Genomic DNA, 16724 nt, shown 5'->3' on the forward strand with positions numbered 1-16724 from the left:
AGAAGGAAAAATGTAAGCACTGCATTCTATCCTGGCAGCGTTACTTACCAAGGAAGCAATACCGATGCCTGGGATCTCCACAGTTCCTGCATGCAGTGGTCCTAAATCTGCATATGAGGCTTCAAAAAGTTTGGTAACAGCTGCCAATGCTGGCATGCTAAATGACTGTTTCTGAAATCAAATCAAAAAATTATTAGTTTGACATTAAAAAAAAAAGTATAAAACCAATGGAATAGAGACACAATATGAAAAGTGAAATTCAGTGTAGATGAACTTTCAACACACTGCGTAACACTTGCCTAGTGCATCTTACAACTTTGTAAGTGGAAAATGAACAAAACCAGCCATACACAAATCATAACTACATTCAATAACTGTACTTCAACTCAGTGCACATTGGAATGGTGTCTCATTAGCAAATTGTAAATAGGTGTACAGTGGAAACATGTAGTTTCAGTTAGGTCCTCAATTCTTTCATAGTTCCACAAGAAAATGCCTGACCCCAAAAAACTGCCATATATACAGCCCTCAGCAACTTACAGATGTTATTCCGATAACAGCGCATCAGTTTTTCACTGGGAGAAACGACATGGGATGAAGGCACTATGAAGGTCACCATGAAACTTTCAACAATGATTTAAGCACATTTTTAAAAAAGGGCACGTAATGACATTAGAGATGTAGCAAATAATGAATTTTTAATCTTATCTAACTTTAGTTGGAAGCACAATGGCACACAAGATTAGGCTCATTCTGTGCACTGGATGTGAGCAGCCTCTGGATGCCAATGAACATTTTGCTATTTTAAGAACAATTTAATTTGAAGATTGCTGCTAGTGGGAGGGAACTTTAAACATCACTGTACTGGATTATAAATTTGTTGCATTTTTGAATAACCTTTTCATTCGGTAAGTGACAAATAACATATATACAAGAAAGAAACATAAAAGGTGTGTTTAAATAGAAACCAAACTTTTGAAGTAGTGCACCAACCAGCAGAGAGAGTGCACTGCGGCTACTGAGCTCACCTAGCGGCAGGTTTAGACAACAAACTGCTATTTGCCTCGTGTCGCTCGGCCAATTAGCAAGCGAACCACAGCCGCTGAAGTAAGCACATGTACAACCTGCTCATTGGATTAATGCAGTGAAGGAGCTTGAAGAACTATCAATGTATGTATGTGAAATTCTGCTACTTACATTTAGTGCTACGAGTGATTTTAACATTTTCAACAGGGCAGAATGTCAGTCTGTGACGATTCCAAGTCCGGACGTCCTTCCACATCAACAGATGATGGTCATGTGGATAGCATTCGTGCTGTGAGTTGCAGAAATTGTTGTTTAACCTTACGGGAAGTTGCTGAGGAGGTGGGCGTCAGTGTACAATCATGCCATCAAATTTTGAGTGAAAAACTTAAGATGCATTGTGTCTGTGCAAAATTCGTAGCACATTTGTTGATTGAAGATAAGAAACAAACCCATGTTGAAATGTGTAAGGAAATACTTGCTCCTGTTAATGACAATGACGACTTTCCTAAGAACAAAGATCATAATAACAGACGACGAAGTGTGGGTGTGCGACTAGGTTGCTGGAACGAAGATGGAGCCGACGCAGTGGGTGGGCAAATGGTCACCTCGTCCAAAAACAGAATGCATGAGTCGGTCAAAGATCCAGGTGATGTTGGTTGTGTTTTTTGACTACAAAGTCATTATCCATCATGAATTTGTGCCATGTGGTCAGATGGTAAATCAGGAAGCCTGGTAGGGAATCCTAGTGCACATGAGGGATGCTGTGCACAGGAAGAATTGTGGGAAAACCAGAGTTGGATGTTGCATCATGACAATGTGCCAGCTCACGCATCACTCCTTGTCTGCAGCTATCCAGCAAAACACCACATACCCGTTGTGCCCCATCTGCCATATTCTCCAGACCTTGCTCCAGCAGACTTTTTCCTGTATCCCAAACTAAAAACACATTGAAAGGACGTAGTTTCCAACCATGGAGGAGATACAGGACAATTCGACAAGAAACCTGCGCGCCATCCCACAAAATGTGTTCCAGGAGGTGTTCCAAAACTGGAAGAAACGTTGGAAACGGTGTATTCCCAGTAGAGGGGACTATTTTGAAGGGGGCAGTGCTTAAGATGTTGTACAATAAGCAATAAAGCAGGTATAGCAAAAGTTCGGTTTCTTTTTGAACACACCTCGTAATTTACAGATTACATGCTTCCTACAAGAGCAAAATGGGAAATGGTCTTCCAAAGTATATATTTCTAAAAACAAAGATAGATATTTTAGATATATTTTTAGATGTATTTTTCCCACGTGGAATGTTTCCCTCTATTATATTTAAAGTATATATATCCCTAGATTTCAAAAAGACATTGCAGGAGCTTCATTAGTGTGACACAGCTTTTATTAAGAAAGAGCAACACTGCACCTGGTATTACTGCTTGTCTCTGTACAACTCAATGCAATGCTAATTAAGCAGCTCAGGCTGCCACTTGTGTGTCACAGACAAACATATCATAATCACTTTTATTTATATCTTCCACCACATACGGAAGAAGCTCAAACATGTTTTTTCGCCAACAAACTTAAGATAACAGTCAAGACTAGTTGGGAAACATTAACATCGGGAACAGTAAATGAAAATATAGCCATGAAGGCTTTCACGATAGATATGTTGGGTTAAATGTTCTTGGTGCACTTGTCACGTTAATTCTCTATGAAAATGAAAAAGAATTTATCTTGAAAGCTATTAACTAGTTATCTACAAAAGGATTGTCAATGAACATAGTTAAAAACATAGCACACTGAATTTTGTAATGCTAAGACTTGACCTCTTCCTCAAGAACAATGCTTCAGAGAAAAAGTTGATTTATTTTGTACGTAAGGAAAGTTTCTGACTGGAACACAAGCAATGAGATGAATGAAAACAACCAACTACATTATGGAGGTGCGATGTTTTAGCAGTAGACAGGAAAATAAATGAGACACCAGTATCTAGAGCAGCCAATAATGAAGAGAAGGTTCTGAATCACCCCCCCCCCCCCCCCAAAGTATTAAACTGCAAAGTTAATGCTATACTATGCTCAGTGTATCCAAATGTACAACATAAGTTAGTGCATGATGATCTGTACTATTCACATGTTGTTGGCCCTTGTGGTGGCAATATTACCTGAACTGAGGTCCAATCCTCTTCAGGTCTGACTTATCCTAGCATGATGTCATGAATAAATGTGCCACAATCTCTTGCTCACAATGTTTGCAACTATCACTAAGACAGAGACAAAAGTGACAAATGACATCACCATCACACAAGGTGGGTTCCAAAAGTAATTTGAGCATATCCATAAAATGTCATTTAATGAATAAATTTGTAGTCAAAAATTTACAGAACAGCCCCCTCCGTATCATTACACTTCTGGAGGTGGTGTTTCCAGGCCTGGAAGGCATCCTAGAAAGCCTTCTCTGGAATATCCTTTAGAGATGATATAACATGAGCCCGACTGTTTTCAGTTGTGTCCCAATGTTTCAGGCCTCCTTTTAAGGGAGGAGGATGGGGATGGGGGGGGGGGGGGGGGAGTCTGTGGGTGTTAGATCAGGACTATAGGGAAGATGGGAAAGCAATGGGGTGTGGGTCCTGGACAGAAATTCTGTGACATTGGAGGTACTGGGGCTTGGCAATTACCCCTCATCCTTGAAGGCGTGTGACACTCCTTTTCAGTATTATGGTCATTTCCAAAGCATGGTCCTCATACTTACAAATATTTAGTAGACAACTTCTCTGACACCAAAGAGGACAATGGGCATGGCTATGATCAGGACTTGCTCATGTGTGCATTCTTGGGCCACGGTGATGCTGGTGTGTGCCACTCTGAACTCTGTCTTTTCATCTCTGGGACCTACTCATGATTCATAACTGAGTATAAAAAAAATTAGGATCATTTTCACACATTTCCAAGAGTTCTTGTTACTGAGGAATTCACATGTCCATCTGTTCATTGAACACTTGGGACCAATTTGGCACATACCTTTTGCATGTTCTAATATTCAGTTTCAATGCGATAAATGGCTGTATCTGTGATGATTATCAAGTTTCCATTAATGACTGAAGGTTCAACAATCTGAATTCGAACAATCATGCATACACAGCACATTTTCGGGGATCTGGACAGTTGATGGAGGTTCATGGTCAGCTTTGTTAGCGATATCCTCTCAACCCTCCTTGAATGACTGGAGCCATCAAAGAAATTGTGATTTGGACAAGCAATCAGTTCCAAAGACCTACTGAATAGATAGAAACTGTTCAGTGGCTGACTTCTCACATTTAACACAAAATCTGATAGTGTAATGTTGTTTCACAGAACGATCCACTATGCTGTGCTCGTAACTGCAAAATTGGGTTCATGGGAATGCACATCCTGACTCTCCAGCAGGTGAGATGAGACTGATATCAGGCATATTTTGAAGTTAACATCACCCTCCACCTATTGCATCAAGAAGAATATGGATGCATTACTTATAGAATCCTCCTTGTATGAGGACAAATATCTCCCGAACATGGCAAACACATTTTATTCATTGCTCAAAAGTGTATATTAACAAAAAATTTGTTAACATAGCATAGCTAAAGCACTACATTCAAATACATTACTCACTCTACAGACAACAATAAACAGAAGTACTTTTCATTTTGACCTCTATCATCAGCTGAACATCAAAAAGCTGCCACTACATTCACATGGCCACAAAGCTGTGAAAATTATCCAAATATTCTTATAACTTTGCCAAAGTCTTTAAGAACACACTATACTTCCTATAGTCTCCTGGTTTACACTTCTGTTAGTATCCATTTGAGGCCATATTGTCACTCACTGCCCTCACCATACTTCTCTTGACATTTTCTACAGTTCTCTCAGCATCTCAACACTGAACATCTCCCGTGTTAATCCACATTTTGCGACATCCACCGAGAGCCATGCCTGCCCCTATCCCAGTCCCCATTCGTGACTAGTACAGTTTTCATCCTTCTGCTGCCATATTCCTTTCCTCACCCTACTCCAATACCTGTCTCTACATCTAAACTCTGTGAACCACTGTGAAGTGTATAGCAGAGGGTACATCCCACTGTACCAGTTATTAGGGCTTTTTCCCAATCCTTTCACGTATAGAGCATGAGAAAAAGAGTAAGCTGTGATTAACTTAATCTTATCTTCACGATCCCTATGGGAGCAATGTGCAGGGGGTGATAGATAGTATATTCCTAGATTCATCATTTAAAGCTGGTTCTTGAAACCTGGTCAGCAGACTTCCTAAGGATAGTTTACGTCTCTTCAAGAGTCTGCCAGTTCAGTTCTTTCAACATCTCAGTCACTCTCTCCCATGGGTCAAACAAACCTGTGACCATTCATGCTGCCCTTCTCTATATACATTCAATATCCCCTGCTAATCCTATTTGGTTTGTGTCCCACACACTTCAGCAATGTTCTAGGCCACATCACACGAGTGATTTATAAGCAATCTCCTTTACAGACAGACTGAATTTCCTTAGTATTCTACCAATACATCGAATTCTGCTACCTGCTTTACCCACAACTGAGTCCACGTGTTCATTCCACTTGACATCCCTGCTAAGTGTCACACCCACATACTATGGTTTTTTTTTTTTTTTTTAAGTGCACAATTTTGCATTTTTGATCTTTAAAGCAACCTGCCAATCACTGCACCAATTTTAAATCTTATCAAGGTCTCACTGAATATTTGTACAGCTTCATTTAGACTGCAATTCATTATAGATGACTTCATCAGCTACACAAAGTCTGAGGTTACTATTAATATTGTCTGCAAGATCATTAGTAAACAACATGGACAGAAATCGACCCAACACACTTTCCTGGGATACACCCAAAAGTTACTTCTACATCTGTCTCTCCACACAACTATACATCGAAGTGTAAACTTGAAAGGAAGATATGCAGGGAGGACTACTAAATATGCAGTACTTGAGATTTCTCTGGTCTCTTTTTTTCTGTTTCCCTTTTAAAAATATTTGACCTTGATGTGTTTTAGTTATATTTTGTAAATGAAATTCAGTAAATGTGAAGCTGAAGAAATGTTTACAACAATAACAACATACACTACTCAATGTAAGAAACAATTTTAAAATTGGGATCATAACAGCCAGCACAATGAGAGTTTATTCACCAAACAGTAAATTAAAATACACAAAGTGCAGTTAGTTACTCTATATATGTTCACTGAAAAAACACCATGCCTGTGCAGAGCCATAGTATAATGAAACTGTGCATAACATATTCTTCTATAAAACTGTTTTCTTCAGGGTGTATATGCAGACAAGAAAAAATATTCCCAGATTTCCCAGTTACAAATATTGGTCTTTTTTGTGCATGTAAACCTTGTAGGGAGTTATGATGATAAAACACAGAGTGCTATAGCTCACTGACAAATGAGGTTTTGTAAATTTAAGAGGTAAACAGTACAAATTAAGATATAACATCAAACCTAGATGAGGTGCCTGACAACTGTTGAAACACATCTTGTGATCGAAAAACATTTTCACGGTAGGCAGGCATGTAAAATTCTGCTAAAGCTTTTCAGTGTGGTTTTTGGAAAGCCAATTTTCTAGGAGCAACATTACTACATAATCTTGTGTTTGGTTCGTTACTATGGCATGATGCCATACTTGCCAGAAGATTAAAATGCGTACCTGAAATTCTGCGAACAGTTGAACCTAGCTAATAGTAGTGATTGAAACACTTAAAAAAATTAAAAAAGATATTTACGTATGCATGACCCCCCCCCCCCCCCCCCACACACACACACACACAGGTAATATACATGTAGCCCCTGCAAAAAAGATTAACACAAGCCAAATTTCTTTGGCAAACCAACAAAAATACCTTCATTATTCTGCAAAGTGATTAATGCTTGATAGCCAGTAATGTGGAAATATAATAAAATTGTAAAACTGAAACTAATAGCATATTTCAGTCTTCTGTAACTACCCACTACAGCTCTGACTGCTCTGTGCATGTGCGAATCTGGCATTTGGGCAGGCCAGAAAAAATCTGGCTGCTTGCAGCTACTGCTTCCACTTCTAACAGCCACACTTCAAGTAGGGAGAAGAGGAGAAGATGCTGCTCATATGCGACTTCAGCTCTGTGCATACACATAAGACTGCTGGCAACTGCTCAAATGAACCTAATTTAAACAGTTGTGATGCCATGCTCACCAAAAGCAGTTTGTTGTTATGACGTATTGCATACGCATAGTCTTTGTCCTAAGCCTTTGAAACATTTTGCTGTCAGCAGACACTTGTGGCTGCACTGTGTTTTGTTGTCACAATATGTGCATTTTCTAGTAACATAAGTTTCCTATTAGTACTTTTCTCTCGTTTATTTTTTATTGCTGCAGTATGTGGCTAAAGTAAAATTCGCTTTTAGAGTATCAGTTCTTACTGGTCAAAATTGCAAAAATTTAGTTCAAAACTAAAACAATGAAAAATTCCTGGAATAAAAAAAAATTCCAGTTTTTTCCTGAATTTCCCTGGATGTGTACACTTTGTTCTTGTTCGCAAATCCAGTATTATTTATTAGAGTGAATATACACTGAGACAAACAAAGTACAATGTTTTAATTTCCCTGAGATCATTCCTAACACTAACAAACTTCTGAAGGTCTTGACTATGAAATGACTTATAATTTTGTTCTCCTTTTTAGTCTACCAAACAAGTTAACAGTTCTGTAAGACTGACGTTACGATTGGCTGAATACTGAAATAAGCAGCAATTCTGAATGACTGTGCCTCTCATATAGCATAAAAATTTTATGATAGAGTTTTGGATGACTGTCAAATACACATAAAAATATTTCAAAGCTGCATACAATGGTATCTACTTACAATCGGCAACTGGGCCACATTTTCCTTAGTTTGAAAGGCACGTGCCCCTCCAGTATTTGGTTTTCGTCCAATAGTTACTGGAAAACAACTTTGCTTTGAGTTCTTGCAGATTTTTTCCAGTGTTTCCTCCACCAGCCTGCAGTGTGCATAGCACTGAAAATGTATAATTCATTTCAGTATATAAGAAAACATATAATTTTATTCATGCCGGAACAAAGTTTACATGAAAGAGATAACAATTAACTACATCAGAAAATTGTTTATTTCATATACAGATCTATCAAATAATAACATATTTAAGAAGCAAGATGTTTGAGAGCAAAGAAAAAGAGGGCACTAAAAGTTCATCAAGAACATACCAGTAAAAAAAATTTGTAGTGTTCTGTAACATGTTCCACAATTATCACAACAACCAATGGTAAACCATTGCAGCTTACAGATGCATGCAGCTGCTGAAGGCTACAGCCCCCTCACCTTGATAAGGTCCATATAACATGAAGTAAGGTTTGCTGTAAGTTTGCTAGGTGGCATATTTGACTGATGGCTAGCAAAGATTGCAAATGGCTGCCTAGCATGCCAAACCTCTCAAAAGTGTGTAATACTTAACATGGCAGTCAACTGGCTCGCTAAACTGCGTGCACAAAAGACAATTCTCTGTAACCTTTCTCAAATGATTTTCAACAAACTATATTTGACTCACACCTCATAGCCTGATTCATCAGCTTCATGATGAACTGCTTATCATTTATTTAACTATTGTGATACTTCAACATTAAGTGAGGAATTCCATGGAATTCAAACAGTTTAGAATGAAACATAAGGTTTGTCATGAATTTTTGTTTGGTGCATGTTAAAGATTTTTTCAATGAAATGGTGTAATTTTGTAAGCACCATAGATAGCAGGTGGAACAAGGGTGTTTTTTTTAATAACATAGGTGAAGAACTTACATGTTTATATCTGTACTGAGAATGTGCTTTTTCAGAAACTATTGTCTTGTTCTTGGTTCCTAGATTAATAATACAATGTTTCATGCCTCCACCACAATTTCAACTGCATTAGAATGCTAATGAAATGAATCTTTGTAAGCTCTGCTGTGTTTTCGGGGAGCAGGTGGGGGGCAGGGGGGGGGGGGGGGGGGACAAGACAGAAGTGAAAAAGAGTTCCAAAATCACCAAAGAAGCAAGTGAAAGTTCTGAAACATTTTGAGTGGCCTCACTCATACACTGAGAATTTTAAGCACACAGGAAAGCATTAAAGATCGCAGTTATATTATCAGTGAACAATCAGTGCATGTGTTTCATAAAAGAATGATTTATGCCCATCACAGTCTGATGAGGAATATTACAAACTTTGTAAGAATACCATGGGAATGAGAGCATAAATCAAAATAATTTCTCCTATTTCATTAAAAAGAAACATATCAAATACACAAAATAGTAAATAGGGCAAAATAAGATTCAGAACATTTAATGGTCTCAGCCATACAGAAACTACTTTTATAACACCCAAAATGGATAGTGCAGTCCTTTTTATCCTTACACTAATAAACATAGTTATTGAGATAATTTGTTCAGCACAAATTCCACAGTATCTGAAAGGAATGTATGATAAAACATGTCAACAGTTCTGAGAACACATAGGTGTAAGTGGGTGATCCAATAAATAAGGTAACAAGAGCTCTCGTGTGTGTATTAATACCCCATGTAAATTAAATTCCATGTCTAAGTAGACAATCAAAACATTCAAATGCTGCTTATAGATGGAGGTAGTTGCGCTGTTGCACTTTTGTATACAGCATCAAGATGGATGCATTGGCACAAAGTTGGTGACTGAAATGCAAAGTGTAATACGGTATTTTACATTTAAAGGAAAGGTTCCCAGCAGTAGTTCACAGTCAACTGGTGGAAATTTGCATAGTCATGTCACAAAAACAGGTGTGGTTTTGCTGTCTGAAATTAGATAAACACAGAACTCCAGTGTGAGACAAGCAAAGGTCACAGCAGACAAACATGTCTACCTCACATAATAAGGCGTGCAGTGTTAACGGCTTGATTCAAGGTGACGACCACATTTGTGTCAGGCAGCCTGCACACAAGCTCAACATCTCCAGTGGCAGTGTAGTGAATATCGTGCACAATGCAATGGACTGCCAGAAGATGGGTTCTTGTTGTGTACCATGGTAACTCTCAGATGACAAAAAAGTCAAGTGAATGGTGTTGCCTTTCTAGCACTGAATGCGGTATAAGGTGCACAGTGTTCCATTCCTGCACTGTATTGTCACAGGGGATGAAAAATGGGCACATCATCTGACACATAACAAAAAAGAAAATATTAAATGTCATGCGATCCCCCTCTTCCCACCTTAATCAGTTAAAAACAATTGTACCTGAAATGGGCACTGTCTTTTGGGACACGGTGGATGAACTGCTGGTTGGTTTCCTCAAACACAGTGACAGTGAATGCTGCTAGTTACAGTGCCATGCAGAAACGGTTGGACAAGGTAATTTGAAGGAAATGACCAGCATTGCTTTCAACAGATATTGTAGTGTTACATAACAATACCCGACCACATATGATCTTGGTTACGCATGATTTGGTCCAACAATTCCAGTAGACTGTACTGGATCACCATCTGTAAAGCTTGGACCATAAACCAAGCACCTTCCTGGTCACCACTTCAGAACTGAAGTCAACAATAACGTGTCTATTATTAAAAGTCTCCTACACCCGGACCCTGATTTCTTCTGTGCTGGTTTCAGCAGACTGATTTACTGATGGAACAAATACATAGACAATCACAGTTATTATGTGGAAAAGTAATATGTATCAGGGCCTTAATAACTTAGTGTATCTCTTTGATTTCCAAAACAAACCTTTTCTCACAGAGGCTTTGTTTCCTTACTTTTTGAACCACCCTCATATTAATTTTAAAATCCATGTACAGTCGTATCATACTAGACCATCATCTGCATATTAAACATTTTATAACACATGTAAAATTAATGAAATTTTGTAACTGATTACTTTGATGCAGCTGGCGGAAGAAAATGCTAACCTTCAATTTAGTATGGGTTAGTCTGATCACATCATGTTTCCAAAGTCACCACACACTGGTAACAAATAGTTCCACATTTACTGCTAGAGAATGCTATCTACTATGTAACTTGTTTCATCTTATAGTATTTGTGTTATTGTCTTTGAATTTATCCAGACACATAACATGCAATAACTCAAAGTATACTCTTGGGGTTTAGCACTTTCTTCTCCAGACCCTTCAATTTGATGGACAAGTGATGATTTCTTAACTTGGTAGTTTGATTATTTCCAAAGTAGTCAGTTAATTCCTTTTTATACCAGACTTGATATAGAACTCAATTCTTTCTCATGGTCACTACTATGTGATATGCACAAACAGAGGCAAAGCTTAAAATTCTATGTAAGAACAAACTAGAGTACCTGGACATAATGATCCCACAACAAACGTGATCCGGGACTCAGTCCACTTTCCTGGCCTTCTTTGTTAAGAACAGTGAGGACACCTTCAGAGTTCATCACTTTAACTTCCTTACTATTCTTCTTTATCTTTCCACCTTCAAGTTAACATAAAGACCAAGATACAATCATATTGAAATTTATATTTACAACAATGAATTTACAATTAACTCAAAAATATAAAGAATGTAAAGAAATATAAAGAAAAAAAGAAAATAACTGCAGTGAAGTACTGGAAATATAAATAACAACATTAATAATAAATGGCATTAGCATCAATAATAAAGATCATTTTCTGGAAATTGTGCCATATCACATTATATACAAAATGAGGCATATTTCATAATAGTTTAACTGGGATTTTTCTTTTCTGTGTAGGTGATTTATTTATGGCATTGTCACAAAATTCTGAAAATATACGAATGAAAAGTAATGCCTCCATCTTTGTTAATTGGGTTTGGATGGGAATATTTTAATAAATGAAATGCAGAAATAAACCTTAGAATGTGATATCTAATTTCCAATATTCACTTTTCCACATAACCACCAGCCAATTGGATACATTTCTGCCAACAATGAACAAGTTTTCTGAAGAAGAAAGGCATCATCTTCATTCTCGTAATGCGAGAGGAGTTCCCGGCAAATTTCAAGTCTGTGCGCTTTCATTTCAGGAATCAGCATCTGGGGTACCCATCGTGCAAAAACCTTCTGATAGCCAAGCAAAGCAACAATGTGACCCACATGTTCTTGTCAAATGCCGATTGTGCTTGCAATTTCTCTCTGTGTGGTACAATGATTGTCCTGAATCAATCCGTCAACATTTTGCTTGCGAAACTTGGTGGTTGATGTCACAGGACGTCCAACTCTTTGTTTGTCACGCAGGTCAGATGTTCCTGCCTCAACATCTATAAACTTACTCACCCAACGACACACAGTACTCACATCAACACAATCACCATAAACTGCTTTCATTCTCTGATGAATCTCCTTTGGGGTGACATCTTCTGCTATCAGGAATTCAATGACTGAACGTTGCTTAAATCGCATTGACCGCCAGCCTGCGCAAGGTTCCATACTTTACACTGTAACAACACAACTGTTCATGCTAAGGCTTCCCACCAACTGGAGCTGTAGAGAAGAGGCTACGGAATAAGCCAGTACCTGTCACATACCAATGCTGCCAACTATTGAAGAGTTATGAAGGTGGAGGCATTACTTTTCAGTCAATCCTAGTATTAACAAGGTATTGGCGGAAATGGCTGATTGGTCATGCCTCTCATAGGTCCTTGATAGTTCCTTGCTAGGCACTCTTGCACTACATGGTCTACAACTTGCTCAGATTCCCCACAGTCATGCACCACAGAAACTGATATACCCCACACTTCATGGAGTTGCACTTCACATAGCCTGTTTTTATTCTTTCAGCCTTATCTAAATGTTCGTAAGAAGATTCATTTCCAGAAGTTCTTGTGTGGGATCTGCATTTTCTTAGTGGGTGAGCATCAATGGTCGAAGTTCAAGAGCATTATACAATATACTTTAGACAGGTATGTGCTGAGCAGTATTGTGCGAGATGTAAAAGAACCACTGTAGTTTGACAACCATGTTGGTAGCTGCTACAAAACGAAAAAAAAGGGCACCACTGGAAATTTAAACATAGCCAAACTAAATGATACCAAAATTAGTGTAAGGAGGGTTAAGCATGAAGTTTCAATGAATTTGAAATTAAAATTCTATCCACTGGCTTGGCAGAATATCCTAAGAAGTTTTGGTCTTTTGTTAAATCTGTAAATGGGTCATAGCCATCTGTCTAGGCTCACTGTGATGTTGAAACAGAGGATGACACAGAAAAGGCAGAAATACTAAACGTCTTTTTCTAAAACTGTCTCACACAGGAAAGTTGCACTGGTGTTCCTCCTTTAAATTGCCGTGTGAATAAAAAAATGACAGATAATGAAATAAGAGACCAAGGGTTAGTAAAACAAATGAGATCGCTCAAAAGAGGAAAGGTTACTGGACCCAATGGGATACCAGTCTGATTCTACGCAGAGTGTGTGAAAGAAGCTGCCTCTCTTTCACCTGCAGTGTATCACAGGATCTAGAGGAACAAAGTATTACTAATGACTGAAAAAAGGCACAGGTCATTCCTGTTTCAAGAAGGCTCATCAAACAGATGCACAAAACATACGACTATTTCTCTGACTTCAGTCTGTTTGGAACGCATATTATGTATGCATAGTGACATTTCTGAGGGCCAAAAATTTCCTCTGTAAGAATCAACATTGATTCTGAAAACAACCATCATGTGAAACCCAGCTCATTCTGTTCATCACGAGATCCAGGAAGCACCCAGAGAGATGCCGTGTTCCTTGACTTCCAGAAAGTGTTCGGTACAGTTCTGCTATGCTGCTTAGTGAACCAAATATGAGCATATGGAATATCTGACCAAATGTGTGATTTAACTGACAAGTTTCTAGCAAACAGAACACAGCCTGTTATTCTGCACTAAGGAATTACCACAGGACCATTACTTTTTAACAACTCATATAATTGACCTATTATACAACACAGGAAGTTCCATGAAGCTTTTTGTTGATGATACTGTAGCATACAGAGAAGTCACAACAGTAGAAAATTGTAGTGAAATGCAGGAAGATCTGCAGAGGATAGACATTTGGTGCAGGGAGTGGCAACTGACACTCAACATAAAAAAGTAATGTAATGCTAATACATAGACAGAAAAACCCTTTATTTTATGATTTCATGATTGCAGAGCAATCACTGGGAGCAGTTATTTCCATAAAATATCTAGGAGTATGTGTATGGAGAAATATGAAGTGGAATGACCACATAAACTTAATTGGAAGTAAGGCAGATGCCAGACTGAGATTAACTGGGAGAATCTTCCAGAAATGTAGTTCAACAACAATGGAAGTAGCTTATAAAACACTGCTTCGACCAATACTCGAATATTGCTCATCAGTCTGGAATTTGTACCAGATAGGATTGATAGAGGGAACAGAGAAGATCCAAAGAGCAGTGTGTTTCATTACAGGTTCATTTAGTATGTGTACAAGTGCCACGGACATACTCAGTCAACTCCAGTGGCAGATGCTGCAAGAGAGGCATTCTGCATTATGGTGCAGGCTACTGATAAAATTCCAAGAACACATGTTCCTAGAAGAGTCAACCAATATATTGCTTCTGACTACTTGTATCTCTTGAAAATGCAATGAAGATAAAATCAGAGAGATTCATGCCTATATGAAGGCTTAACAGCAGACATCCTTCTGATGAACCGTACGGGACTGGAACACGAAAGAGGGGAAGTAATAGTGGCACACGAAGTACTCTCCGCCACACAACATGAGGTGGCTTGCCGAGTATAAATGTAGATGTAGATGTAGTTGATACTTTTTGTCCGTGTCCTCTTCCATTCTTCACTAATATCAAAGTTTGACCCTATGATATTTTCCCAAGTTGATTCCAGGGACTTCTACCGATGCTATGTTAGGTTGTTTATGCCCATAAGGGAGGTATTGTTGTCAATCAGGGTAATGTAATTTATTCCATTCTTGGAAGCCTGGATGTTCGGATCTTAGCTCAGATAGTAGAATATTGCTAAGTCCGTCCACATCAAACCCACCAACAAGAAACAGTACCTCCATTATGACAGCTGCCACCCATTCCACATCAAACGGTCCCTTCCCTACAGCCTAGGTCTTCGTGGCAAACGAATCTGCTCCAGTCCGGAATCCCTGAATCATTACACCAACAACCTAAAAACAGCTTTCGCATCCCGCAACTACCCTCCCGACCTGGTACAGAAGCAAATAACCAGAGCCACTTCCTCGTCCCCTCGAACCCAGAATCCCCCACAGAAGAACCACAAAAGTGCCCCACTTGTGACAGGATACTTTCCGGGACTGGACCAGACTCTGAATGTGGCTCTCCAGCAGGGATACGACTTCCTCAAATCCTGCCCTGAAATGAGATCCATCCTTCATGAAATCCTCCCCACTCCACCAAGAGTGTCTTTCCGCCGTCCACCTAACCTTCGTAACCTGTTAGTTCATCCCTATGAAATCCCCAAACCACCTTCCCTACCCTCTGGCTCCTATCCTTGTAACCGCCCCCGATGCAAAACCTGTCCCATGCACCCTCCCACCACCACCTACTCCAGTCCTGTAACCCGGAAGGTGTACACGATCAAAGGCAGAGCCACGTGTGAAAGCACCCACGTGATTTACCAACTGACCTGCCTACACTGTGATGCATTCTATGTGGGAATGACCAGCAACAAACTGTCCATTCGCATGAATGGACACAGGCAGACAGTGTTTGTTGGTAATGAGGATCACCCTGTGGCTAAACATGCCTTGGTGCACAGCCAGCACATCTTGGCACAGTGTTACACCGTCCGGGTTATCTGGATACTTCCCACCAACACCAACCTATCCGAACTCCGGAGATGGGAACTTGCCCTTCAGTATATCCTCTCTTCTCGTCATCCGCCAGGCCTCAATCTCCGCTAATTTCAAGTTGCCGCCACTCATACCTCACCTGTCTTTCAACAACTTCTTTGCCTCTACATTTCTGCCTCGACTGACATCTCTGCCCAAACTCTTTGTCTTTAAATATGTCTGCTTGTGTCTGTATGTGTGGATGGTTATGTGCGTGCGTGCGAGTGTATACCTGTCCTTTTTTCCCCCAAAGGTAAGTCTTTCCGCTCCCGGGATTGGAATGACTCCTTACCCTCTCCCTTAAAACCCACTTCCTTTCGTCTTCCCCTCTCCTTCCCTCTTTCCTGATGAGGCAACAGTTTGTTGCGAAAGCTTGAATTTTGTGTGTATGTTTGTGTTTGTTTGTGTGTCTATCGACCTGCCAGCGCTTTCGTTCGGTAAGTCACCTCATCTTTGTTTTTATATATAATTATGTGTGATTACGATCACTCCTTCTACTGGTAACCATAAGAATAGTAATAAGCTACGATTTTAAAGGGTGTCTTCCTAAAAATCATCATGCACATTTTATTTGGTGTTTCAGCAGACATTTGCAATTCTGCTTTTGCAATGTGCAACTGGAGTCAGCCTAAACAAATACTGCTCACCGTTTCTTTCATGCGGGCTGGTGGCAATGAAAAGCACCGGTTTGTTTCCTGTTACAAACAAAATGAGTTTTAAAATGGAATTTTATGTGGCTATTCAACAGAGAGGTCCCAAACTAGTCTAGTGCAATATTTGTTTCACTGATACGTATTAACAGGGGTAAAACATGAGGAATAAGAAGTACTCCAGCAGTGAAAGCA

The 16724-nt window shown here is 39.2% G+C and overlaps 1 protein-coding gene across 1 annotated transcript in view; it reads right to left on the reverse strand.

Annotated features, from left to right (window-relative positions):
* The window catches only part of LOC126475475 (serine/threonine-protein kinase PLK4), a 245383-nt gene that overhangs the window by 16593 nt on the left and 212066 nt on the right, over positions 1 to 16724 (reverse strand). The window contains exons 12-14 of the mRNA XM_050103366.1: positions 11381 to 11514; positions 7924 to 8076; positions 49 to 171 (exon numbers count right to left, since the gene is read on the reverse strand). Of these exons, the coding sequence (XP_049959323.1) occupies positions 49 to 171; positions 7924 to 8076; positions 11381 to 11514 (410 nt within the window). The remainder of the gene's footprint in view (positions 1 to 48; positions 172 to 7923; positions 8077 to 11380; positions 11515 to 16724) is intronic.

This window comes from Schistocerca serialis, chromosome 4, assembly GCF_023864345.2.
Source record: "Schistocerca serialis cubense isolate TAMUIC-IGC-003099 chromosome 4, iqSchSeri2.2, whole genome shotgun sequence".
Taxonomy (NCBI): domain Eukaryota; kingdom Metazoa; phylum Arthropoda; class Insecta; order Orthoptera; family Acrididae; genus Schistocerca; species Schistocerca serialis.